Raw genomic sequence first — 25,591 nt, forward strand, 5'->3', positions numbered from 1 at the left:
TCTCCGAGCTGTGCTGCGAACAACCACAGTGGGAACAAATCGAAACAATCCTTTCATCTTTCATCATACCGTAAAACACATTTGCAAATGATACATTTGCATCTCTGCAATGAAATGCAAGCCTGCAATGAAAACACCATGTCAATATTCAGGCAATGCTTCGTACACTGGGCCCTTAAGGGTGTGGATGATAATGCTCATTGAATCCACGTTTTGCAGAACAAATGTCTCGCACATTATAGTCTACAAATATCAATGAAGTAATCAACAACAACAGAGGACACTTAAAATGTAGAAATGGCACTTAGTGATTTCTTCAGTAAACTGTTAAACAACTTCATAGCATCTATTATTTCTGTCAAATGGATCAAAACCAAAAGATTTTTCAACCCAGAACTCATTAAAAATACGGTTTTCTGTCATTTAACCTTCTGTCTAGCACAATTTCACCAATGTAATACGTTCAGAAAAACACACCGATGCTATATTTTTTTCTCCTTTTAATCAAAACGGGAAGCTGACAGTAAAGCCAGACCCACTCGTTTTATCAACAGAACGAACCCACGCATTGCAAGCGCGATTTTTGAACCTAGTTTTTACGTGTCTGGGCTGAAAAAACAGTCAACATTAACAAGCAATATTGTTTAGTAATAAATACTAAGTTTTCTTAAAAAAAAGATTATAAAAAGTATTTTCAAAGCATGTATTCTCACACCTTCAGTATTCTCTCAAGAAAACCGAGGAGTGAATGACAAGGTTGGCTTCCTGTACTTCTCAGCGTTTCATCTGGAAAGTATTAAATGCTTGCTTTGGTGCACTGAACAGCCAAACACTGACAGGATGAAAGACACGGTCTCACAGTTCATGAGTCAGAGCAGATTTATTTAAGGTTGTGGTTGAGGGCGCGAGAAGCCAGTTCATTTCATTTTGCCATACACGTGATTCGGACTTGCGTGTCTCACACCTACAATCAATGTAATGAATTCAATCTATAAATTACATTTCTGCAAGCAGTTGCATGTTCGTGGTCAAAAGCCCCAGCAACACTTAGTAGTGGAAAGAACAACTTTATTGTCAGACCCGAGCGCGTTTCGGCGTGAAGGCCACAAGCCTCCGCCGGCCTTCTGCGTGCACCTTGGAAGTAGGTGAACTTGTGCCGGAAATTCCTACTCACCAAATGTTAACCAGCGAATACATCACATATCTGTACACATTCACTAACGTACACACACACACACACACACACACTTTCATGCACACTCCAGACATTCAAACATGACTGGGGCGGGGAGGGGGGGAGCAAATAATCTACAATAATACAAGCAATGTCCGCATCCATGGTCCCGTCCCACGGTGCAGTCATTCAACCAGAATGTAGCTGGTCTGAATAAACTTTCGCAGCCGGCCGAATTCAGATGGCAATCAGCTGTTCCCATGCGGCGTATAAGAGCCGGGACTGCGCCGTCTTATCTAAACTGAAGTGCCACGTATGCCTTAATCACAACATTTTACAATTGCTTTAGCTCGAGTCTACTGTGATCATCTAGAATGCAGCAAGCTACAGTTATGTTGCAATGCTGTTCATTGATTCAGTGATCTGTACTCTTCGTAATAAGCGTCGAAACTTGTGCTGATAAGAGGCGCATGTATTCTGAGGACTGTGACGCATTGTTTTGCATTCGGCATGTATGGACAGACTGGCTCTTGGCGTCAAGAGTATTGCAGGCCCGAACTCTTTTGTGAAAACTGAGCCAAAGCAGTCGCAAAATACTGTGACAACGACTGAAAGCCTTGACTTTTTACATGACTTTTTACTTCATTGTAAGCATGTTTGTCTGACCGCTTCCTGTCACGTGTTGGGACACATCGGACATCCATTACTGACCCACTGAACACGACCGCCCGAATGACGGGGCTATCCACGGAAGGCGGAAACGCAAATGCAAAAATGGACACCTGAAATGAGCAAATCCCTGACTGAAAAGTAGGAAAATAGATCGACAGATGTTCGACTTTAAATCATGTGTGTAAATCAAAAAAAACACAACCCCCCCCCCACCATTCTACCTTTTCAACCAGTCATATTCAGTTTTACACTGACATTTTGCACAATTCAAACAAAACCCATGCTCTTCAGTATTGCTAGGTCCTCCTGTTACCCTGCCAGTCATTAAAAGGTCTAGGTCCTCTTCCCCAGGAAGCTAGAGGAGATAGTTGTTGTGCGTTGAGCTCTCTGGCAACATAGTGAGATCACTTAAGTTCTTGCCCATGACTGCTTGTGGGCGTCCCTGCTCAGGGACAAACCTGGGAAAAAACACAGGGAGGGGGGTGGACATGAGGTCCAGAGGACCGTCGGCGTGCTCTCTTTCTGCTGTGTCTGGCGAGGGGGCAAACAGCGGAGAGGGTGGTGACGTTCCATCATCTATGTTATGAAAGGACACAACCTGCGGTGGGTTGCTGTGTATCTTAGGGGTTCTTACGTTGTTATCCTTCTCCTTGTCTTCTTCACTTCTAGTCTTGCTCTGCGGGTGGCTGCTGCTGAACGCTTTCAGTTGATTTAAATCTAAGTTGGAATAGGAGCCTGACTCGGCCATGATCTGGAGGAGTTTGCAGAGGCTGTCTGAGCCTTCATTGCGCCCGTTCTGGCTGGCCTGGGCTGCCTGGCACAGGAGATGGGTGTGCTGACGGAGCTGGGCAATTTCTCTCTCGGCGGCGGCGTTCTGCTTCAGCAGCTCCTTGGTGCTTAGCGTGATGGCCAGCAGGCCCGACTGATTCAGGATCTCAGCTGTGTTGAGGAAACGGCGATGGCGCGTGGATGAACTGTCCGGGGCCACGCGATATGGGCTCTGGGCCGTGGATGGAGAGGGAGACGAAGCGGGAGGAGAGGAAGATGTGGGGGAGTCGGAGGAAGAAGGCGGCGAGGGTGTCTGGGAGCTGGAGACGGAGGGTGAGCCCACGCTGTCAGAGCCCGAGCTTTGTTGGTAGTGGTGGGACTTGTGTTGGGTGGTGGAGGAGGCATGGCTGGGCAGCGGGCAGTGAGGTGAGCCGGAGAAGGCGCTTTGCCCTCCTCTGCCTTTATACTGGGAGTGGGAATGGACTCTCCCCTCTTTTTGATGCTGCTGGGGCTTCAGGAGGTGGCTGGTGGTAGATACAGCCTCCCTCTTCTCTTCCTCAATGCACACTCTCTTGCTCTGGCTCTGGCCTTCACTGAAACTCTCCTTAACCCCCTCTACCCATGTTGAAGCTTTAACCTCATGGCTCTCCTTCCTGGGGTGCGGGGCAATGCGGGGGTAAGAATTCAGGATAGGAAGGTATGAGTCCTTGCTGCTGTGGTTCTGGCGGCTGTGGCTGCCCCCTTTCTTAACTTGGCCTGGCGGTGTGGCTAGACTGGATGGAGGCGTTGGGGTAGAGGAGGAAGGGGCAGGCATTGCTGGCTGTTGGATCAGTAAGAGCTGGGTGGGTGCTTTGGCATTGGTAAGGCTGTGCCAACCTCCACCCCACGCCAGGGGGCCACGCAGAAGCTGCTCCGGTCTGGACTGTACCACCAGCAGGTTGTGAGCAGGGTTTTATGTGAGCAGCAATTTGACACCAGAGTAGAGGAAAGAGTGAAAAAAGGGGAGGAGGTTAAAGTCACAAAGAGATAAGCAGTGGGACACAGATGTTTTGCTAAGGAGTGGGCGGAGACCAAAACGGAGCTAAAAAGGACAGCGTACACTGGACTTACTTCATCAGGTGGACGCAAAAACAAATCAAAATAAATGCTTATGTCGCTCTATGTCTGCTGGGTGTGTAAATAGGCGACTGTTTAATATTACACGTTCACCAAACCAACTTTAGGGGGCGATACTATGTCAATGTTGTGTTTACATCTTGTGTCTGCTGCCCCCAAGTGGCCAAAAAGTCAGCTAACACTGCTTTAATCGTTTTTACCAGGCGCTGTATTTGATCTGAAATCAAATAGTCCATGCACTGGTTAGTCGATCAACTATTTTGACAATCAATTCATTGTTTTCAGTCATTTTTCTAGAAGACATACAAAACATTCTCTCTTTCCAGCTTCTTCAATGGGAGAATTTGCTGCTTTTCTCTGTTGCATATCACAATGAACAGAAAATCTTTGCGTTTTGGACTGTTGATTAGACTTTTTTTTAAATTAATTAAGATGAATTTAATTCGGAAATACTACTCATATTAATCAGCAATGAAAATAAATGTTAGTTGTAGCCCTACACTATATATTCCAGGACTATTGTATTGGACTGAAATGTATTGTGCAGGTGTGTATTGGGCTCACTCCCAGTAATTTGTTGTTTATTACGCAGTTAAGTCCATATTTTGCAATGTCATTTGACCTGTTATCATGCAGTAGTTATACATGGTTATTATAGTGGATTGCAATTCCAATCGATTAAAAAATGACTGAAAATACTGTTGATCTGTCAACAACTAATAAAAGGAAACTATAGAGTGCTGCAGGAATGATTTCTAAAACACGGAAATGAGTTAGCATTTTTACACTTCGGTTCCCTCGTCTGGAAGTCAATTTTTTTAGGTTTTTCGAATGGGTTTTTGGTTCGATGCCTGAAATAAGGTCTGTGGTTAACACACAAGCTTAAGAGATTTTCACGTTTTGTTCTATGACATAAAATACGTCAATAGATACCCCCACTGGTCAATTTTGAAGCTTTTACGCGTCTTAAAAAAGGCGGGTTGCTAACAAGCGGCTAAATGAGACTACAGAGGTTGTTGTGGACATTAAACGTATTCACGCCGAACACGGAAAGTCATCCACTCACTAGTCCGCCTTTACAGCCTTGTTGTGTTTATACTCTATATCTATCTGTCTATATATCTATATCTCTCTATATTCTCTTAAAAGTGAAGCTTAGCGGTGGTGACGTTGAAGTAATGCGACCGTGGTGCAGTTTGTTTATAGCCTTAGCCTTTATAACGTTAGCTTTTTACTTCTGGCGTTTCCATTTACGCTCCAAAAATCACATAAGTGGGTTCATTAGTGAAGATCATCTCACTGAACAAAACGTGTAAGTCTCAGAGCTTATTTTCTGCAATAATCCAAAATCCCATGGAACAATCCCATTGGCTTTTTGTCAAAAGGAACCAGGGGCGATGCTAACTTCCTGGGTTGGCCTACAAAAATACGTCATCCCTGCAGCGCTCTGTTAAGATGCACTTAAATACTCAAGTAACTGAATGTACTATGTGTAAGAGTGACCCATTCCTTGATACCTTGTACTTGAATCTATGACGCAGCAAAGCCTGGAAAAGCAAGTTGTCGTGTGTAACGGAATATCTCACCGGCTTGACCACCAGGTTTTTGATGACGTAAATGGGGGCGAGCTCCTCATAAGGACGCATGCTGTGGCTGGCGGCCTTCCCATCTTTGTTGCTGTTGTTTGAGCTTTTGCCGCTTTCCCTGCGGGGTTTGCGCACGCTGCTGCGCTGGTCGTCCACGTCGGTGTGCACAGAATCTGAGCCAGCCTCTGAGGAAGAGGGAGAGCCGCGAGTAAGGGGAGGTATGGAGAGGACAGGGGGGAAAGGATAAATGACATGTAGAAGAAACAGATTATCAAGAAATGACATGGACATTTTTCTTTCTTTCTTTGAACACACACTTTCAGGTGTGCCGTCTTTATGGAAAGGAAATTGTGCATATTATGAACAGATGTATAGGTTGCGTAGGTCTTTCCACGGGAAAGGCATTGTTAACATCGTGGCTAGTGTGGTGCCAGTGAGGTTCTCATCACATGTCCATGGTATCGACAGGATGCGACTGACAAATGCACTATCCGAGAGCCGCGAGTCACAGTAGCGCTTGTGAATACATATTTGCACGAGTGAAACGGTTCTCACTGCTTCCACAGTCAAAAAAAGAGCTGCGCGACCGCGTGGGTTGGTCGCTACAGGATGAGGCTGACTAATGCACAAAATGAAGAACAGTTCTCACAGCACCGGCTTTGGACTTGGGAGATCCAGAATCGTGAATTAGATAATGAATTAGTGAATTAGATTAATATTGTGCACAGATATTATATTATGGGCCTGCATGACCATTCAGGACAAGATTTATACGCCCTCAGTTTCTTTTTAGTATACACACTTGGTTTCTCTGGCCATGTTCATCAGCACTGGCATCATGAAGGATCGAAAAACACTCTTTAAGTGGATGAAATCTGTTCCGCATGTTCAAATTTGCTCACCTGAGTACCCTGAGTCTTTTTCGGAGTCCTTCTCCGAATCACAGCGCAGCATGCGGTTGCTCAGGTCACCCATTCCAGGATGCTCCCTGTGGGTGCCACCCTGGGACGCCCGCAAGGTAGCGCTGTTGCTCTTATCCTTGGCGGTCTTTGAGGCGCTACGGGTGGGCCGCTCCCCAAAATGGCCCTGTTCCTTCGGCATTCCCAGACCTCTATAAATGAACGAGATGTCTTGTACTGTTGGGGGGGGGGGGGGTCAAGTGTACCAGGTTGTGGCTAAGTATTTTTGCACATAGCAAAAAAATATCAGCCTCGTTATCATAACACAACAGAATCATTAACCTGGAACCACCTAATAACATATAAATATAATCTGTGTATAATCATACCCTGAGTAAAAAGTACACAGTATAAAAGTCATTTGTAGGTGGCTGAAGATAAAGATCCTCGTAATTTCAAATTGAAAAGGAAAAATTGTTAGGAATGTGTAAAATGGCTAATCCACCCACAGCTGTGAGTTATATGAAAAGGTCAGAGGTCACCGCTGGTTTCATCGATATGGCCTTGCTATCCAAGTTGCCGAGATATTTAACATCCTTCGTTGAGTTCGAAGCTAATAACCGTGACAGCAGATCACAGGACAGGTTCACTTTGAAAGTTCCTCACATGGCCTCTGGTATAATAACAACATGGATCTTTTCTACTGGGATGAACTGAAATGCAAACTGAATTTAGAGACACTTCGTTCCCTCGCATTCCTTTGAGAGACTTTAAAGTCCTACTTACTGATATATTTAATAATGCTTGTTTTCCCTCATTAATATACAAATAAAATGCAAGGTGCTCTAATACCGGATCGCCTCTACTCAGCATGTGGGTGCTGTAGTGAAAACAAGTTCAGCTCCTTAAAGCCCCAAACTCACAACGGCCTACTACCTTGCACTACTGAATGACAGGTGAGGATCAGGATAGGATTGCAGTGAGAAGCTGCAAGCACTGTCAGCATTCGGGGGGGGGGGGGGGGGGTTGTGTTTCCTAAATATAGTAGTTGAAAAATGGGACAAGTTTACAGGATTTATTTTAAATAAAGCAAGGTAGCCCATTTCATAGTGAAAACTAACTACAGAAAGAAACAAATCTGAACGCGGTCCGACTTATTATAGTAGCATTTTTGCAGATAAAAGTTTCAACACAAACATGTATTCATGTATTTGATGGCACAATGCGCTCCATTATGGAGTTGATATAAAGCAACAGTACTGCAGGTTTCAAGACAGCCGGCCCATTCATGAGAGTGGTAGCGTTTGTCATGTGTTTTCTTTTCCCTAAGCCTCCTGTGTAAACACGACAGCATGCGCACACGCGGATGAGGCTGTGGCGGGAGGAACTTGATAAGATGGTCCCTGGCAGAACTGTACAGTCCCACCCCCAACACTGTTATGTAATAGACTGCCGCCTGCTCTGTGAAAAAAATATATATAATACATTATTTAATATATAAATAAATAAGCCTGCTGTCAATCCACATGGCAGCTCCCCATTCACTAGTCTATACATGACATTCACCATACACACTATAAAAAACACCTCAAGCCCGTAATAACAGCACAGCAGAGCGGCCGACCGTGACGCGTTGTCAAAGTGCATGCGGAATAGGTCCATGCTGGGGCGTTAGGTCACTGGACAAAAGTTTAGACACTTTGAAAGTCTCACCTGTCAGTGTTTTATCCACAGGACGCAGGAAAACAGCACATCTCCACACCCAGAGAGGCGATACCTTCCTCCAGTCCTGACATTAGAAATCCACCCTGGACAAAAGAATAACAATGTGGGTGTATGTATATAGATATATATATATATATCTACACATACACATACATATGTGTGTGTATGTGTATATACACATACACACACTATGTATATATATTATCACCAAAGAAATGAACCAAAAACTAAAAAAATGTTAAATTGATACATGGTGAAGCTGCTGTCCACCGGAGTGTCCTCCACTGGTCTTGGGAACAGTCTGATCATGTACTGAAAGCATCCATGATGTTCATTGTCGTGGCCACGCCCCCCGCCATCTAAATAATAACAAGCATGTCATTGCTCGGTGGTGACGTAACAGGCCGCGGTTTGGCCAATCCCGTGCCGAGACACGTGCTCGGGCGGTGACGTCGGGCAGTCCGCGTGAGACGAACTTGGCGCTGGCGTGGTGCTTTCAAGTGCCGTTGTAAATGTTGAAAGCTCGATTTTGTGGGTCGCTGATGGCGAGAGAGTGAGGTCCGGACATTTTTGTATCCGGATACGAATACAAAAATGTCTTCATATTCACGTGCCGACATGCTGCCTGCTCTACACCAACAACTCAAATCAAATTTAACAAACTAGAGAGGACCAACTCTTTTCAGACTTCCCTCTCTTGTGAATCAGAATCAGAAGCAGAAATACTTTATTGATCCCGGGGGGGGGGGGGGGGAAATTGTACAGTACCGGTACTCCCATTCAAGAGTAAAGTAGCATAATTTAGAACTAAAAGTATGTACAAATATAAAAATACGAAATAGAAAAAAAAAATATATATATATATATATATACACATTTACAGTATTTAAGTGAACAATTAGGTAAGAAAAAAAATACAATAACAATGTATATGTATGTATGTGTTGCACTGAAGTGTATGACTATATATCTATTGCACTTAAACATTTAAGAATAAATAGTGAGGTAGTATATGAACAGGTGAAGTAGATACAGATTTCCAGTCTCTTCCTGAGTGTCTGACACTCAGAGAGAGTAAGAACCCTTGTGTCCATTGCAGTACAAAAAATTAGGAAATTGTCACCCTAATAGCATTTGAAAATGTGCTTTAAAGTATTATTATTTTTAAAGGTGACAGGTGAAATCTCCCAGAGCTAGCGTTTTGTTTTAAAGGAATTCCATAATTAGCTTCATGGGTGAGGGCCGACAAGAGTCTCAAAGTTTAAACAGCAGCTGGCACTGTTATACTTATTATGTATATGTGACTATTTTCTAGCAGAACTGGACTGGTTTAAAATATTGATTTTAATGAAGTGGTGTGTGATTCACAGATGTTGCTGGTAAACTGAAATACTATGGCAGCTTTTACGTGTCACAAAAAACTGGGACCAGGCCAAATATCACCCACAGCACCAGCGATATATACTTCACAAGCTGTTCTAAACTGCTTCATTTACAAGGGAATGGCCTAGCCGTTAATGATGAGTAGTACTAGCACATATAGTACATTTATGGGTTTTTATTTCCCATACAAAGCGAACGCCTCACCCACTAATTTGCATGTCAGCTAATCAGTGTCGCAATAAAAAAAAAAGACAAACATGTTCCATACACTTCCACTGTTCTCCCGTGTTCCCACAGAACATGAACGCAGCGTCGGAGGCAGTGGATGTGTGCGGCAACATGTGAAGCAGGCGGGTGGGGGCGTGGTCGCTCCCCGGCAGCACGTTCCCTGCTGGGGAAGAGTGCTGGAAAGCACCGTGAGAGGGCCCCCCCCCCCACCCGTGTCACATACACGCACGCAGGTCCACCCTCTCAGACAAACACACGAGAGAACGAGAGGAGCACATTGTTTGCGAAGCACAAGCGAGTCGAGTCGAGTCGAGCCGACCCGAGCCTTACCTGGTTACGTAACTGCAATTCTTCCATCCTCCTGGACACAGACATAACTGAAGAGGGTCTCACGCCTTCCCCGTGTGGGACATTTCAACACTCTGGTTCTGAATCCAGCCCACATGGACGAACACTCAACGCCGGGGATAGCGGAGTGAATGTTAGCAAGCTCTTAATGATGTCGCGCTCTCAAAACTCCTCAAACTACAACGTTCGTACCTTTTCACAGCAGACATCTTGACTTGTCATAGCAGGAAAGGCACAGGTGTTACTAATGTCACGAAGGTGGCTCCGCTATATTCAAGTGTCCCAGTAAGCACCGGTGGCTCACTGTGACAGTATTGGAAACCGGCTACTGTGTTAGCAGTACGTACCGATTTGGCCAAACTGTGGCATGTAGTATGCAGTATGCCAAAAAACGCCCGGATGTCGTACTGACTCTTGACTGTATCCTACAATGCAAAGCGCTTGCGTTGTTTTTCCATTAAAAGCTACGTACACTTTCACTTATTTCACCTCAGCGGTCCACCAAATTTGAGGCGATAAATAAGCGACACGGCTACTGAATCGTCACTCACATTAGGTCCGCAAGGCCTCATTTCAAAGTTTGTCGCGACTTTCGAAAAGGGGACCTGCGTGATTATTACTTCCGCTTTCCAAAACCGGAAACAGGCTAATGCGATTTGACAGTTTCATACTTGATACTAGCATGACAAGCAGTATGCTGTATGTACTGCATTTGTCTGTAGTATGTAGTAGTACCTGTGCTTTTCCTACTGTGACATGTTCAAATGCCTTCCATAAAAAAGGCCTATTGTCAAAACCTCATAGCGGTCACTTGGCTGGTGATAACCGAAGATAAAATTAAAACCAAATATTTTAGGCAGTTTGTTCACTGCTCCATGTCTTTCCTTATTGTTATTTACACCAGGCCAGAGATTTTCATCCACGTGGCCATTTCATTATCCCTGATCAGACACCTCGGACAACATTTGGTTGTGTGTGTGTGTGTGTTCAAATCCAACCTTGACAATACTTTGAGAAGACCCCGAGGTGAAATCTGAACTCACGGCGTGCAGTTCTATGCGACCGTTGCGTAAAGAAGAAACAAAACTCATTAAAAAATGTAAAAAAAATAAACAACCAATGTGTTTGTGATCAGTCTGGCCTCAGGCTTTAACGGCTGTAGCTTTGGAGAGACATCTGGGCCCCCCGTATTCATGAAGCCTCGTGCAAAGAGTTGCTCCTAGTGACGAAATTCTAAGAAAAGTCTTAGAATTATGACATTTTCAAAGAATTTCCCCTTACGTTTAAGACTAGTTACACAAAGCACAGCCCTTAAGAGAGCTCCTATGGTGAAAAACTGTTTGGGAGTAGGGAGGAGGACTTTTGAGAGGCTTAAGAGTCTCCTTAAGCAGATGAGAAAATGGCAGAAAGACAAAGAGGCAGGAGAAATATTCCCCGAACGCTGAGTTCGTGTGATCTCAGATTGGCTGCTAGTAACATCCGCCTCTTGCCGCGTAAAAGCAGGAAAACCTAAACCTAAAAGACTAACAATGCACTTCCTGTCTCACCGCTTTGACACGCTTTTATAGTCACAAGTGCTCGGGGCCTGTATTGCTACTGAGTCCAATGTGGAGAAACAGAGCTTGGGCACCTTTTTAAAAGTGGAAGGATGAATAGAATCAAGACACAATACACAAGGATGTATTAAGACAGTTAAAAAAAACAAAACAACAAAAAAACAAATAACCGTGTATTGGATCATCGTGTTTCAGAATTACATTCATAGACAAATAGAAATAGAATCGTTTGAATAGAATAATGCAACTGAAAACACACATTTCTTTCAATCGTTAATGGATTTCCTTCATTTGAGATCTGTGAAGGAGGTTCAGGGTACAGGAAGGACGAGGGGAAACAAGTGGAGAAGTAAAACCGGAAGGAGGAAAGACAAAAGACAAAAAAACAGAAATAACGGAAACTTATTTCGAAACAGCGTATGTGGTAGAAGGCTCTGTGAGCAGCGGGAAATTGAGCGGGCTGTGTGCACCAGCTCTGTATTTACCAGCCACTCAACAATATAGCACCAATACAACGTCGGGTGCGTTTTCACGTACAGTATAACAAACCCACATTATTGCAAATCTAATAACAAACCCCCCCCCCCCCTACTCCTGGACACCATATAATAGTTAGTCCAGCAATTAATAATAGACGGGAAGAATTCTAAATAATAAAAAGACATCCTTGCAAGTCACCATTGCGCTCGAGCACAATATCTCACAGTGGACCGTGTTCATGATGTACGTCACTCCCTGCATGATTTTTTAAATTTATTTATTTATTTTTTTTAGCTCTCCAGCTAAGGACGTGTCCAATCAAATGGCAGAAGTTGTAAAAAAAATAAATAAATAAAAGTTGTAAGATGTATAAAAGATGACAGCTACGCGGTGGCCAGGAGGACGTTTTCCAAAAAAACAAACCAAAAAACCCCAAAAACCCGCGTCTCAGGTGGCGAGTCGCGATCCGATGAAAGGCTACTTCCACGGAAAGGCTGCAAAGAGACGTCATATGCACAGAGGTGCGAGTGTGAATTGGAGATGTTACGAAATCGTCTTTGAATGCCAGGAGAGGCCAAAACTCTGGACGCGAACATATTTGAATTGAGTTTGGTGCAAGCGCTGACCACAGGAGGAGGACTGGGAACCTGACCGGACAATCGATGCCAAACTGTTGGTATCTCGAAAGTAGTTTCAAAAAAAAAAAAAAATCGGTGCGATGCATAATAATAATAATAATAATAATAATATAAAATTCATCAGCGTTGAAACCTATTCAGGAAGCTTTCAGCTACATTGTGAACATGTCCATCTGAGAGAAATTAGGTCTGCTTTAAATCACTAAGTGCTTATATAAGCCTCTTAAAAATCACATGGCTGGTGTGTATTTTGCTGATCGAGAAAGATCCCCCCCCAAAAAAAAACTTGTTTAAAATAAAACAAAAAACATATTACACCTTGTGTATTAAGGTATTCCCAATTCCCGTTAATTGCTGCGTCGCACTTGACAGATCTGTCAACAGAGATCACGTTCTGAGATGAGAGCAAACTAATATTACAAGTGATTTGTTGTCATTGCATACACACACACACACACACACACACACACAAAGAAAAAGGACAGCCTCTCTCTCTCTCTCTCTCACCGACGTTTCTCCGCAGAGACATTTTGATCGTCATGCGTTCATCAATTCATCTCTTGTTCCCGATGCATATCGGGGAAAGCATTGTATTAAGGACGCACACAAAACCTCAATGCTCTCGCAGATTCGCTTGGGCTAAAACTGATGTCATTCCGTTTTTGGATTTGATGCCGTTTTCTCGGAAAAAAAAAAAGAAATGAATCCACACACACACACACACGCCTTACAGAAAAACCTTCCGCCATATACAAACCTGTCCATCACCAGCGGTGACGGACAGTTCTGAAGAAGAGCACTTGGAAACTGTATGGCTTCTGGTAAGACCATTAAAAAAAAAAGGGAGAGTGTTTAAAAATGAGCGGTGGTTTACAGTCTGAAAAAGCAGCGGTAGTTTATGGGCCATCTGAAGTTGCTACAGACAAGAGTCCTGATTGTGCTGTTGAGTTGTGCTGTCGGCTTTGTGAGGTATCCGAAGTCCAGTTTGATACAGTACAGCCAGTGTGGCCAGGCCTTGTCCATAGTGTGGAGGAAGAGGGTTTCGATACAACAATATGGCCGCCAGCTGAGGCACTTAGATCCTGACGGGAACCAAAACCTCCTTAAAAGATGGAGGTTCTGGGGGTCCTTTTTTTTTTTTTTTTTTTTTTATAGCTGTAAGGGGGATATGGCCGAGGTGTTCATGCCTCGTGTGTTTTTGTGTGTGCGTGGTAAAGATGCTATCACTCTCTGATGCTGGCAGAATAGGAGAACTGGGGGAAATGTGCTTGCTGGCCGGGATCCTCGCAGTCCAGGCTGTTATCTGTAACAACAGGGCAGCAGACGTTGAGAGATCACATTTTCCAAGCCAAGAAAATCATGACCCATAACCCTCGAATCATGGACAGTGGTGGATACTCACACTTGTCTGGAGGGGTAAGTGTGATGGTCTGCGCGGTGAACTCCTCATCAAAGTACCGGGTGTCCGTCTCTGATGTCACTTGCGGCCTGAAGAGTGGGGTGAGCTGACGCAGGAAAGGGGAGAAGGATTGGTAAACTGGATTTACAAAATGACCACATGGAGACAAAGGGTCAGTGAGCATTGCTGACATACTGCCTGTGCACTTTGTGTGTTCAAAATATATCCACTAGGGGGCAGATCAGGGCTGTATCATCCCTTACCGACACTGAGATATCTTCCTCGGGACCCTTTTTCATTTTTTAAAACACAACTAAACGTGCCTGCTACGGTCGACGGGGGTTACTATGCGGTTAATGTTAAGTTAGTGGAAGAGCCCTACGAGGATCTCTTGAAAACCTTCCACCACTGCTGTTTGTTCAGAGTCCGCTGGTTGAAACCAAGCCTTCGGAACGCAGGATGCTCACGGTAGCCGTGCATGCTATGATATGTATGTGTGAAAGCTGACTGAGCAAGTTAAGCCAGGATTTCAACGCAAACCTCAGTTTCACTTCCTCTGACCTCAACACGTCTTACCTTCTTCTGTACCACATCCTGCCAGTTGATGGCAATGAAGAACTTGTGAGTCATTACTTCTTTGGCATCATTGGGACCGCCACCTAACCTGTCAGTCCAAACAAGATCCCGTAAGAATGAGGTTATTATTTCCAAAAAGGAATACACACACACACACACACACACACACACACACACACACACACACACACACACACACACACAGCATCAGTCCGGTCAAATACCTCTGTTTGGGGTCCTTCTTGAGCAGGCCAGCCAGCAGGGACTTGGCCTCGGGTGACAGGTTCCTGGGGAAGCGGATCTCCTCCATAAGGATGAGCTCGAACAAACGTTCGTGGTCTTGGTTGTAGAAGGGCAGGCGGCCGCACATCATCTCATACATGACTACACCCAGACCCCACCAGTCCACCGCCCGGCCATAGTCATTATCTTCCAGGACCTGAGAGACAGACACTTGCCCGGTTAAAGATTTCATCAACAACGGCGGCAAGAAGTGACTGAACTTGCAGCCTTAAACATTTACAATTTGGGACACATCACTTGACTGCACGGTGCTCTGACCTAAATCTGAACTCTTCTTTTTCATTTTGAACGATGGCTTCCTGTTGGTAAAATAGATTTCCCACCAGTCATCATGTCCAACACCAGGGGGCCCGTATGTATAAAGCAGAGTAAAATGCGTGCAGAGCCGCTAGCATACGGAACAGACCAACATGAGAGGCGAACTGATCCGCAGCCAGTCAAGTTGCAGTTTACATCCATGTCTGGCCAGACTTGTATAATATCCGTCGTGAATACAAGGAGGGAATTGAATAAAAAGGAATAAAGTGTATTTTTTGGTTATCACTATACTGATGATGCACACGTGTGATTCCAGTGAATATACATTGTTGAACTGATTAATGAAGGACTATCATAAATGTATAGCTACACAAAATGTGCTGCTTTTTTTAAATGGAAAGCCTCTCTATGAGCTGTAGGTGAAACTCACCCGCAGATCACAATTAGCTAGCTCGCTAGTTTTTTTTTTTGCAGGCAGGTGATTCCGATGGCGCTCGATATTCAACATGAGGCAGGAAGTGAAAGGCAGAATGGACACAGTGGCACAAAGACCTTGACCTTTGAGTCAAAAGTGTCACCAAGTCATTGCCCTACCAATTGTGAAAAGTGGTCATCAATTCTTGGAACCGCTAAGGTTGAAAAGTGCTCTATAGGTGAAGTTCATTTAGTTTTGAGTTATGGCCAGAAAACGTGTTTTTGCGAGGTCCTGGCGAATTCTATAATCTGTTCACCCTTTTTGAAATTCCTTCCAGGCGTTCCTGAGGTATCGCGTTCACGAGAATGGGACGGACGACCCGAAAACACAATGCGTAGTCTGCCTGAAGTGCAAGTCCTAGTCTTGTTATTACCATCATCACAGAGTGTGACACAGGTAGTGATGATGTAAATACGGGCAACTTGCCAAGGAGAAACAGAAGATTATTTGGATTCAGTTTTAATATTGTTTCCGATATACTATTTATCTACATATGAATACTTCTTAGCTGAACTATTTGCAGGTTCAAATCGGTTAAAAGTTGACTCTCCATATAAAAGGTCGAGTAAACGATTTGAAAGCCAAGACTTCCGGGTGCAGGTAGCCGAACAAGGCTCAATATGTACTCATTACCTTAGTCCACAAGGCTTTTACTCTAACTGTATAGAAATAATTAAAATAGGTCGAAAACTGTGCTTAAACATGTGCCAACCAGTTAGTCCCAGTGCCTTACCTCAGGTGCCAGATATTCAGGAGTTCCACAGAAGGTTTTCATTGTCGCGTCAGGGGTAATGCCCTCCTTGCAGAGACCAAAATCGGTGATTTTGATGTGGCCGTCTTTGTCCAGCATCAGATTCTCCAGCTGAGAGAGAGAGAGAGAGAGAGAGAGAGAGAGAGAGAGAGAGTCCTATGATCCCAGATATCATGACAGATTCTGGGCTTCGTTCGTTCATTTGTTCAAGGACGCCCGACTGGCTGGCTGTGCAAGTTTGCCACGGTTTCTTGGTGAGCCATGCTTTTCAGTTTGAAAAAAAAGTCTTAATTTACCCAGAATTCAAACTAAATTAGTGCTACTTAAAATAGTCGAGAACCAGGCAGCTTTGTGCAAAAGAATTTAGACGTGTATCTGAAGTCTGACTAGTCAAAGTCCATCTATAATGAAACGATAATTACTATTATTTCAATAGCAATATTGCGCGATTACGCTGCTTTCGAAGCGCTGGGCGCTAGAAAAAAGTTCGACTCATGTTGTTCTTGAGGATTGGCCAGCCAGAAACAAACCCCATGAATCGTATTTGTCGATAGATTTGTAACTCTCTTCTTTTTTTTGGTCCTCCATTCTTGGAAAAGACAGGTTTATATTTACAGTCTCTCACTGTCTACTGAACATTCAATGGACGTTTACAGAAAGTGAAAATAGTACTTTTTTAGCCATTAGACCAAACCCCCCCCCCCCCCCCCCATAAAAACATATCAGCTCCACAAAAATACAATGGCTCAACTCTTTATGGCAAATACAAACTCTGTCTGCTCCCTCACTGCTCACTTACATAGATCGCTTTGTTGCCCTCACAAAAGTCCACATGAGCGGACACAACTTCAGTGTGGTAATGTTTAAACATTGCGATTTCAACACTCATCATAGGTTACTTGCTGAGAGTTATTATTCAACTATAGGCAAGGCAACAAAAGTCACGGGTGGATCAGGGAAAGGGCAGAATCTGGCTGGACAATGTGCGACTGGCGTCACTTTCAGGCTTCAGATGAATTCAGTGGAGCGGTTTCTCTTGATGCTGATTCCACGAGAAGCTCGAAGGAGCAACGTTTCCGTCATTTCTTAACCACATCTGAGTTTAAAGAGTGAAACGACTGGATGAGAATCATTTTCACAAGGATTTACAGAGTCACGCCCCCTTTCTGGAATGAATATTTTAAAAAGGGCCTTTATTCGGGACGTTTATCCAGGGACATTTTCTTTATCAACAATACCAGCCAGAATTTACATTAAAATAATGAAGTTGATAAAGAAAATACTAAAATACTAAAAATAAATAAAACAAATCCCCGCAACTACAGCTTAAGGTAAGTCTTGATTTTACCAATCAATTTTGACCATGCTGCAATAGTTGCCCTGTTAAAGCTAGCTGTGGTCCACTAGAGGTTTGCAATATTTAGCAAAGAATATGACCAGAACCTTTTCCCAAAGGTTATCCAAAGTTGGAGAAACGTCTTTTTGGCTGCAGAAAAAACACTACATAAAACATGATAAAGACAAGTTGGTCAAGTCGTACTGAATTTCAGTGACACATTTCCAAATGTTGGCTATAACTAGTCCATCCCAAAACGTGTAGGAAAAAGCTGGCGGCAGTTACAGATATTAAAGTTATAGCTTTGAACTAGTTTCATTGTGTATTGCTAGTATGGTGTTGCATAGGCCCTGTGAAGTACCTTAAAGCGTATCAGCCTATGCGCTAGGTTATGTGGCACAGAATTCAAATTCAACCATGTGGTGAATTTCCAGTCCATATCAACGTCCATCAATGATCCAGTGTTTTCAGGCTCTCATTCCCATAACGTACGTGATGCTGAATGGCTTAAATCTATAAGCAGTTAATAGAACGTGTATCTAAGCCATTAAAAATTGATAAAATATATGTTAAAGGAGCTCAGGCGCAGGTTCAGGGGTACGTCGCCATCAAGAGGTTGACGCGTTCTCCCGTGAAAATGACTTTTCCCACAATGCTCAACTTGAATACGGGCCATATTCCACAAAGAATAACATATTCAGACCATTTCAAATAGAAATATATATTTCATTACTGATGGGACATCACAAATATTCACCTTCAGATCGCGGTAAACGACGTCCCGTGAATGGAGGTACTCCAGCGCCGACACGATCTCGGCGCCATAGAAGCGGGCCCGGTCTTCCGTGAACACCCTTTCCCGTGACAGGTGGAAGAAGAGCTGAAAGGGAGCGAGAGCAGATGGGAGTCAAAACACCTACCCCGTTAACAGAAGCTCTGTTCGAGTGCGCATGCGCGGCAAAGCTCTTGACGTAAAAGTGGAATCAGTGCTGTCTCCATGTGACCGCGACATGTGTGTGTAAAGGTCTCACCTCGCCCCCGTTGGCGTATTCCATCACAAAACACAGTCGGTCGTGAGTTTGGAAGGCGTACTTCAGCGTCTGCAGGAAGAAAGTGATCACATTAGGGGGAAAATTTAAAAAAAAAATACAGGTAGTGAATCTGTCTGCACATCAGGTCAAAAAATCATGTGCATCAGAAGAGGCACATGCTTTCACCAGGTCAGGTCAGATGTGATCTCTAATCCCGCTAAAATGATTGGCAGTTTAGAAAGTCGAGCTGATCGAACAGTGGTTCCAAATTCAGGCTTTCTCAAATGGATGTGCAAATTCCAGTTGTAGAAACAAGGATTGAACATTTCTAATTCAGAGATTTGAGTCATGTGAGCCGAATACTGACTGCTTACATCCAAGAACGCTCAAGAAAACAACAGGGCTTCCCCCCTGACCCCCGACCGGAGAGGCTGGATGAATGGAGAGGTGAGGGCCCCTATCCAGAGCCAAAAGGAGCTGCCTGCCCCAGGAGGACCGGCCACTGTCGTAGTAGTAAAAGAAAAGCTGCTGGGCCTGATCACATCCCTGACTGTGTACTAAGAACTAAGCTTGACGTCATTGCAGACATTTTCGACATATCACCGTCACGGGAGAGTGTTCCCACCCGCTTCCAGACAGCCACCGTCGTCCCTGTGCCAAAAAGGGCAGCGGTGTCTAGTCTAGTATGCCGCTAGCGTGGCTAAAAGACAAGTCATCCTCCAAAAGGGGCTCAGCAGTGAGAGCTTTCAGATTGACCTGAGGACCATTTGGCTCATAACAAACCCTGCACATGGCCGGACCACGTATGGTCAGTGTTCCCCTGAGGACGTAATTGAGGACTGTCTGCTCTTTGCCGTAAAACGCATCAAAAGTGATGCCACCGCAAACGCACACCTCCTGATTTATGGAGACGAGGCAACCCACTGCGCACATGGGTTTTTCATTTTCAAGACGGGTGAGTCAAGAGGTTTTTGTCTGATGCAAAAGTTCAAACAGGCATCCGCAGAACATGACATTAGTTGGCACTAGTGGACTCAGGGTGGAAACGTGTTCTAGGCTGCCCTATGCGCTACAAAATGGGTTAGCTAAGTGGGTCGAGTGTTCTCACCGTGAGGAAGGGGTGTCGTGTGTTTTGTAACACTCTGCTCTCTGTAACTGTGTGGGCCACCTCATCCTGCCAACAAACACATTATTGTCAGAAAACACTGAAAAACACACAATATGAAATGTAAATCTTTACTTAAAAAAAGGGGGGGGGGGGCATCAAGATGGGAACTATCTGGATCTTTGTTTTTAATCTGAGAACAGTAAAGCGTCCAAATTTAGCTCTGGTGCAAGAATGTAGCTGATAAATACAAGTCATTCCTTATTTCATTCTGCCCACTCAAGACGGCTGCAATTTAATTCTTTAAACACCCAAGAGTTGTTGAGTGCACCTCTTACTTACCTTGGCTATGATGACCTCTTTGCGCAGGATTTTCATGGCATAATGTACACCGGTGGACTTCTCTTTGACCAGAATCACCTTCCCAAACGTCCCCTTCCCGAGCAGCTTCAGGTACTCAAAGTCACTCATTGTCTGTAATGTGCACAAGGCACGGGATGTGAGAATTCATTAGGGATGTGGATTTTAACTCATTTTGTAAAAAAAAAAATATATATATAAATATATATACAGTGCTTAACAAATTTATTAGACCACCTGTCATAAAAATGAGAAAACACCAATATTTTAGAAATCTGTCAAAAACTTGTTTCAAACTAAAAATTGTATTGTTATTTATTAGGCAAATAACAAACTGGAACAACTAAATAGTCCTTATTCACATATATTAACCAAAAATCTTAATATTTTGTATGACCTCCTTTGGCCCTGATAACAGCTTGCATTCTTGCAACCACAAAACAAATGTTTCTGTTCAGGAATGCAAGTAAATAACTTTAATTTGGCATCTCAATCAAAAAATAATAATGTGCTTTACTATTTTTTTCTGCTTTTTTGTAAAATAGTAAATTTGAGAATTCATGGATAAAAACAATAATTATATTTTAGCATTAAAGATATAATTTTGATTAAAGAGCTTGGCTTGCACATACTGGTGGATTAACCATTATAGAAACATAAAATATTTTGGTAATCAGCAATACTGTTAATTTAGGGCAGCGGTGGCAAACACCTTACACTGGGTGGTGGTCTAATAAATTTGTTAAGCACTGTGTATCAGAAAGAAATGAGCTTTTTCTGCCATGTCACATATACCTTCACAGCCCGTCGTCATAATGAATCTAGTCAACTTCCTTGTGCAGATTGGACTGATGACTGCCCCGCTTTTTACAGCTTGTCTTTTTTTGCCTAAATATTGGCGGAAACTAGCCACAGATTTACCCGGCACGTTTATTTAGCCAATATCGTTCCTTGTGTTTATATTCTGAGTTGGGAGTGCGCTAGGGACCGCGCGAATGCGAATCCCCGGTTCAAGTTGCCCGGGGTGCAATGGCGCCGATGAGACTCGCCTTGAAACACTAGAGATTGAACGGCAAAACGGAAGCACAGGGAGCAAAACCCACAGAAACTGGAGTGTTTGCAGGTTAGCTAACTAGCTAGCTCTGTGCCACCCAGACAGATGCTATGGTGGTTCACCAGGGGACGAAGTTTAAAAACATGAATAGCGAAAAGGACTGTAACAGGACAACAGGGGCGTTCAAATTCAAACTCTTATGAATTTTAGACCATGCAGCATTCAATAAATCAATATTTAAGACCTTCCCAAACAGAATTTAAGACTATTTAATAACATTTTCAAGCATTTTTTTTTTAGTCCCCAACAACTGATCCTCTCACCACTTTGGTGCAGCTCTTGGACATAGCCACCTCCATCTCCTCCAAGGTGCTTTCGCTGGGTGAACCAAACATGTCCATTGGTTCCTCCTCCTCCTGTTCCCTCATCTTCAGACTGTTTGCCACAGACTGGATCGCCCGCATCCACTCCTCTCTGAGAGGGACAAAAAAATCCCAGAAATTGTCAAGCATCACAAAAAAATGTTTATATAAATATATACATACAAAAAAATGTATATATATATATTTATATATACACACAAGCCTAGTGGAAAAATGGCAGTTGTGCTTGATATAATATTTTACCCGATTCTTACCTCTCCTCATTGCTGTCCACGTGAAAGGTGCGTTCAATGACAGTGGTCCACTGTAGGCAACGGATGACAAATGTGTTGGGCCGGGGTCTTTCAGTCTTCATTAACTGGCATTCTGTGAAAATCGCAATAAAGACCGGTGTTTACAGGAGGCAGCTGAAGGTTTACTACGATACACTGCATTAACTGTATGAAACTCAAAACATCCAAGTGACAGTTTTTCGTTTTTACAGTGTTTTGCCATCTGGACTGACCTGCAACTGAGAAGTTGTTGAGTGGTGGTGAAGTCTGGTCGTTTAGATCGGGCTTCTCCTTGTAACCGATGAAGGAACCGTCACTCTTCAGGATGAAATACCTGGGCCTCCATGTCTTGATATACTCACCTGGGTCAGAAAAACAGGAGCAGTTTTGAGCACGTTTAAGACGAACGCTTTGGCTTAATCTGATTGACATCTAGAGCTAACAATTCTGGATGTGGATCAAACGGAGCCAAAGGGTTTCCACTCATAACACTTGTGGTGCTGTGCCCTTCTGTCACTGTGAATTACCAGCGTGATGATGATACCTCACCGATCCGCGTGCACCTCACCTCTTTTGTGGAGCCAGCCCTCTCTGACTACATTAACTTCATTCATGGTGAGGGATGTGTTTCAGAGAGGGTCCAGGAACAGGAGGTTCGGGGAGGGGAGCAGTGGATTTCTCTCTAGGCCAGCTCAAGTCTCAGTCAGTTATCAAATCAGCGCCTGTGAAAGGAACGAGCAGTACAAAGGGACATAGGACCATCTTCAAACAGATCGAAACAAGCAGGAAAAAGTCATAGTAACAGTAATAGAGCAGTTTAGACAATCACCAGTAGCTACAGAGGGTATTCAATTAACTTTATTTCCAGACCTACAGTCAGTAGTTGTACGTTTTATAAAGTTAAATTCAAGAATCTCTTAAAATGAAACACAAAACCAATTTCTTCACTGACAAACATAATATCAGGATATACTGTAATGGATTTTGACAAGTGGTCCGCAAAGATAAAAATAAAATCCAATTTAAAAAGGTCCCATGTTGTAGAAGGTAAGACCTCCATGTCTTGTTGGATTATAAAGCAGGTCTAGGTGCTGTATAAGTCCTGTGAAAGTCTCAAAAACGCTCAGCCCACAGCCCGTATTCAGACACTGTGCCTTTAAACGAGCCGTCGGGGCTTCCGTAAGGTTGTGATGTCACAACCGAAATGAGCATAATATGGGACCTTTAAAACGTACGCTCAGGTGTACTCTGCACCCTTTACAGCTCTGAGTTCGTCATGATGTAGTGAAGTACTTTTGAAGACTTTCATAGCTGCACACCAACTGAGTGAAGTCAAAAGGGCAAGCTAAATTAAATAATGATGTCATGAGGTCCCATATCATGCTCTTCTCAGCTCTACATTTTTATTCTGGGATTCCACTAGAGTAGCTTTGCATGATTCTCAGTTCATCCTCTGTCTGAAACAAGACTGCAAAAAGACACAACTTTTAGAACTTTAGTCACCGATTTTGGTGAAGCTGGGTCATATTTTATTATTTATGGAGTTTCCTGAATGGACAGACAGCTTTACAAAGTAACCGCTAGCTGCACAGCTAACTGAGCTAACGGCAGCTACAGTTAGCAGCAGTTAGCGGTCCCACAAGCTTAGCTGACTCTGCCCGGACTGGGAGCTCAGAGCACTGGGGGGAGTTTTGGTGTTTACGCCGCTAGCACACCTGTGCGGCTAACTGAGCTAGCTACAGCTACAGTCGACAGTAGTTAGCGATTACTTTAGGACCGAGTAAAGCCATCTGTCCATCAAGAAACTAACTCTCCTTCACAACCAAAAAAAGCACTTTCTGCTAGACATGCAGAACGGGGAGGGCTGAGTGCTGTGACATCACAACCTTACGGAAGTCCTGACGGCCCGTTTACAAAGGCACCGCTTCTGAATATGGGCCGCGTTTCATTTCTCCGTGGACTGAGCGCTCTGACACTTTCACAGTATTTACCCAGCACCGACACCTGCTTTGTGATCAAACAAGACGTGGAACTCTCACTTTCTACACTACGGGACCTTTAAAACAATCTACCAGCACACAGGGCTGCAACTAGCTCTTATTTTCATTATCAATTACTATGTGATTTCTTTCTTTTTTTTGACTCATCAATTGAACATTTATTAGTCTATGAAATGTCAAAAACGTCACTAAGGTCTGAAAGCCCACGGGGCCGTCTTCAAACGTCTTGTTTTGGTAATGGTGACGACTAGTGTTAACTTGCCACTCTCCTGTCCACTGGTGCGGACGAGACACCGCACCAACACTCACCTCACGTCACTCGCAAACTATTCATAAACATCTAATGCTGGCCACGCTTACCAGCACGGTTTAGCCGCATGCGTGAAAAATAACTCACCTCTAGATAGCATGTTTAGTTTCGGCATACTTAACACGCATTGAGAATTCAAAATTAATAGGCTGACATTAGTGCCGTGCTAGACCAACATAACGTTACTCGACGGCAATGGCAAACGGTGTGAGACTTAAGCGGAATTCGAGCTATTGTTGATGTCACGGACCACCTGGCGTATTATCAACTGTATGCAGAGTTGAGCAGGAGACACTGTCCGCGTAAAAGCACCTCTCAAAACACACGCACAAGTTTCCCAGCTAACGTTCTCGCTATCGTTTCCGAGAAGCGTGTACTTTCAAACCCGAATTTCGCGTCTGGTCTGGCCATCGCACAGAGAAGGGTGTACGTTACTGGAATCAAAGGAGTGCTGACTTTAAAACTAATGTCTAACGTTAAACGAGCACGTAGGTGACTTGAAACTATATGGCGCAAGTAAACTGGGGGTTAAGAAGGCCTTTGAGCTTTGGCCAACCCAGTTAATATTCGAGCTTAGCGACAAATCAAATCACAGTATTAAGCGAACCTCGTTGTTGTTGTTGTTGTTGTTGGCTGTTAGCTGGGGCGCTATTAAACGCTAGTTAGCAGTGACTGCATGCTAACAGTGATAAATTGACTTTCAACGAACCGTTTACGGGAGATTAAGTCAGGGAGTGTAAATCTAAATTAGTAAATAATCCAACAACCAACACCTGACGGTGACTGTAGCTCTGTTAACGTTAAATCTACTGTGCGCCGGAGTCGCCTCACCACACTCCCAACTAATGCTTTCCGAATTTCAAATAACTCAGCTAGCTATATTTACATGTCACCCGCACCTAACGTTAAGTTAGACGTCACTTTGCTAATTAACGTTAAAGCTTAATATCACACATGAACTTAGCGTTTTACAGCCAAAAAGACACGCTGGTTCTTTCCACACGCTACTTTTGAGCGACTTTCCCCACTGTAAATTGCCGTAATGTTACTAACGAATGCTTGACTACCACAAGTTGAGAATGTTTGTTTATCATTAGTAAGTCAAACCTTGTCTTACATTAGCGATCATATGCCTTCTTGTAGGTCACTGATGTAAGTTAGCCTTGCTAATAGCGAGGTAGTCAAATAACTATTCTTATTAGCTGAGTTACAGGCTCCCCAACGTATCCCCGTTGTCCGATATATTTGACATTTAATGACATAACAACACGATTTAACGCACATTTCACTGTCTTAATCCCACGTTGCTCTGGTTCCAATGCAGTTTTGACAGGCTAGATCCAGTGCAGGCCATCCACCCAGGAAAACACCATGGACTCTCTTCTTCTCGGTATCAGGCAGGTAA

General features: G+C 43.7%; 2 protein-coding genes across 3 annotated transcripts; both read right to left on the bottom strand.

Annotated features, from left to right (window-relative positions):
- Positions 1–861: 861 nt before the first annotated feature.
- Positions 862–6,417, bottom strand: LOC139295157 (CLOCK-interacting pacemaker-like). Its single transcript, XM_070917271.1, has 3 exons — positions 6,219–6,417; positions 5,317–5,501; positions 862–3,536 (listed from the first exon to the last, which is right to left on the bottom strand). The coding sequence occupies exons 1-3, from the start codon at positions 6,415–6,417 to the stop codon at positions 2,202–2,204; spliced, it is 1,719 nt and encodes a 572-aa protein (XP_070773372.1). The 3' UTR covers positions 862–2,201.
- A 6,977-nt stretch (positions 6,418–13,394) lies between these two features.
- Positions 13,395–25,535, bottom strand: LOC139295715 (RAC-beta serine/threonine-protein kinase-like). 2 transcript variants are annotated; one of them, XM_070917953.1, is made up of 14 exons: positions 25,469–25,535; positions 22,445–22,598; positions 22,110–22,238; positions 21,859–21,970; positions 21,545–21,695; positions 20,150–20,281; positions 19,811–19,876; positions 18,703–18,771; positions 18,429–18,551; positions 16,318–16,446; positions 14,773–14,987; positions 14,549–14,636; positions 13,976–14,078; positions 13,395–13,876 (listed from the first exon to the last, which is right to left on the bottom strand). In XM_070917953.1, exons 2-14 carry the CDS (start codon positions 22,488–22,490, stop codon positions 13,797–13,799), a joined length of 1,443 nt encoding a protein of 480 aa, XP_070774054.1. In that variant the 5' UTR covers positions 22,491–22,598; positions 25,469–25,535; the 3' UTR covers positions 13,395–13,796. The 2 variants fall into 2 exon arrangements, with proteins under 2 accessions (XP_070774054.1, XP_070774053.1); XM_070917952.1 differs by having other exon boundaries at positions 22,110–22,233; positions 22,440–22,598.
- Between the last annotated feature and the right edge of the window lie 56 nt (positions 25,536–25,591).

The sequence above is a fragment of the Enoplosus armatus genome, chromosome 13, assembly GCF_043641665.1.
Source record: "Enoplosus armatus isolate fEnoArm2 chromosome 13, fEnoArm2.hap1, whole genome shotgun sequence".
In the NCBI taxonomy this organism is placed as follows: domain Eukaryota; kingdom Metazoa; phylum Chordata; class Actinopteri; order Centrarchiformes; family Enoplosidae; genus Enoplosus; species Enoplosus armatus.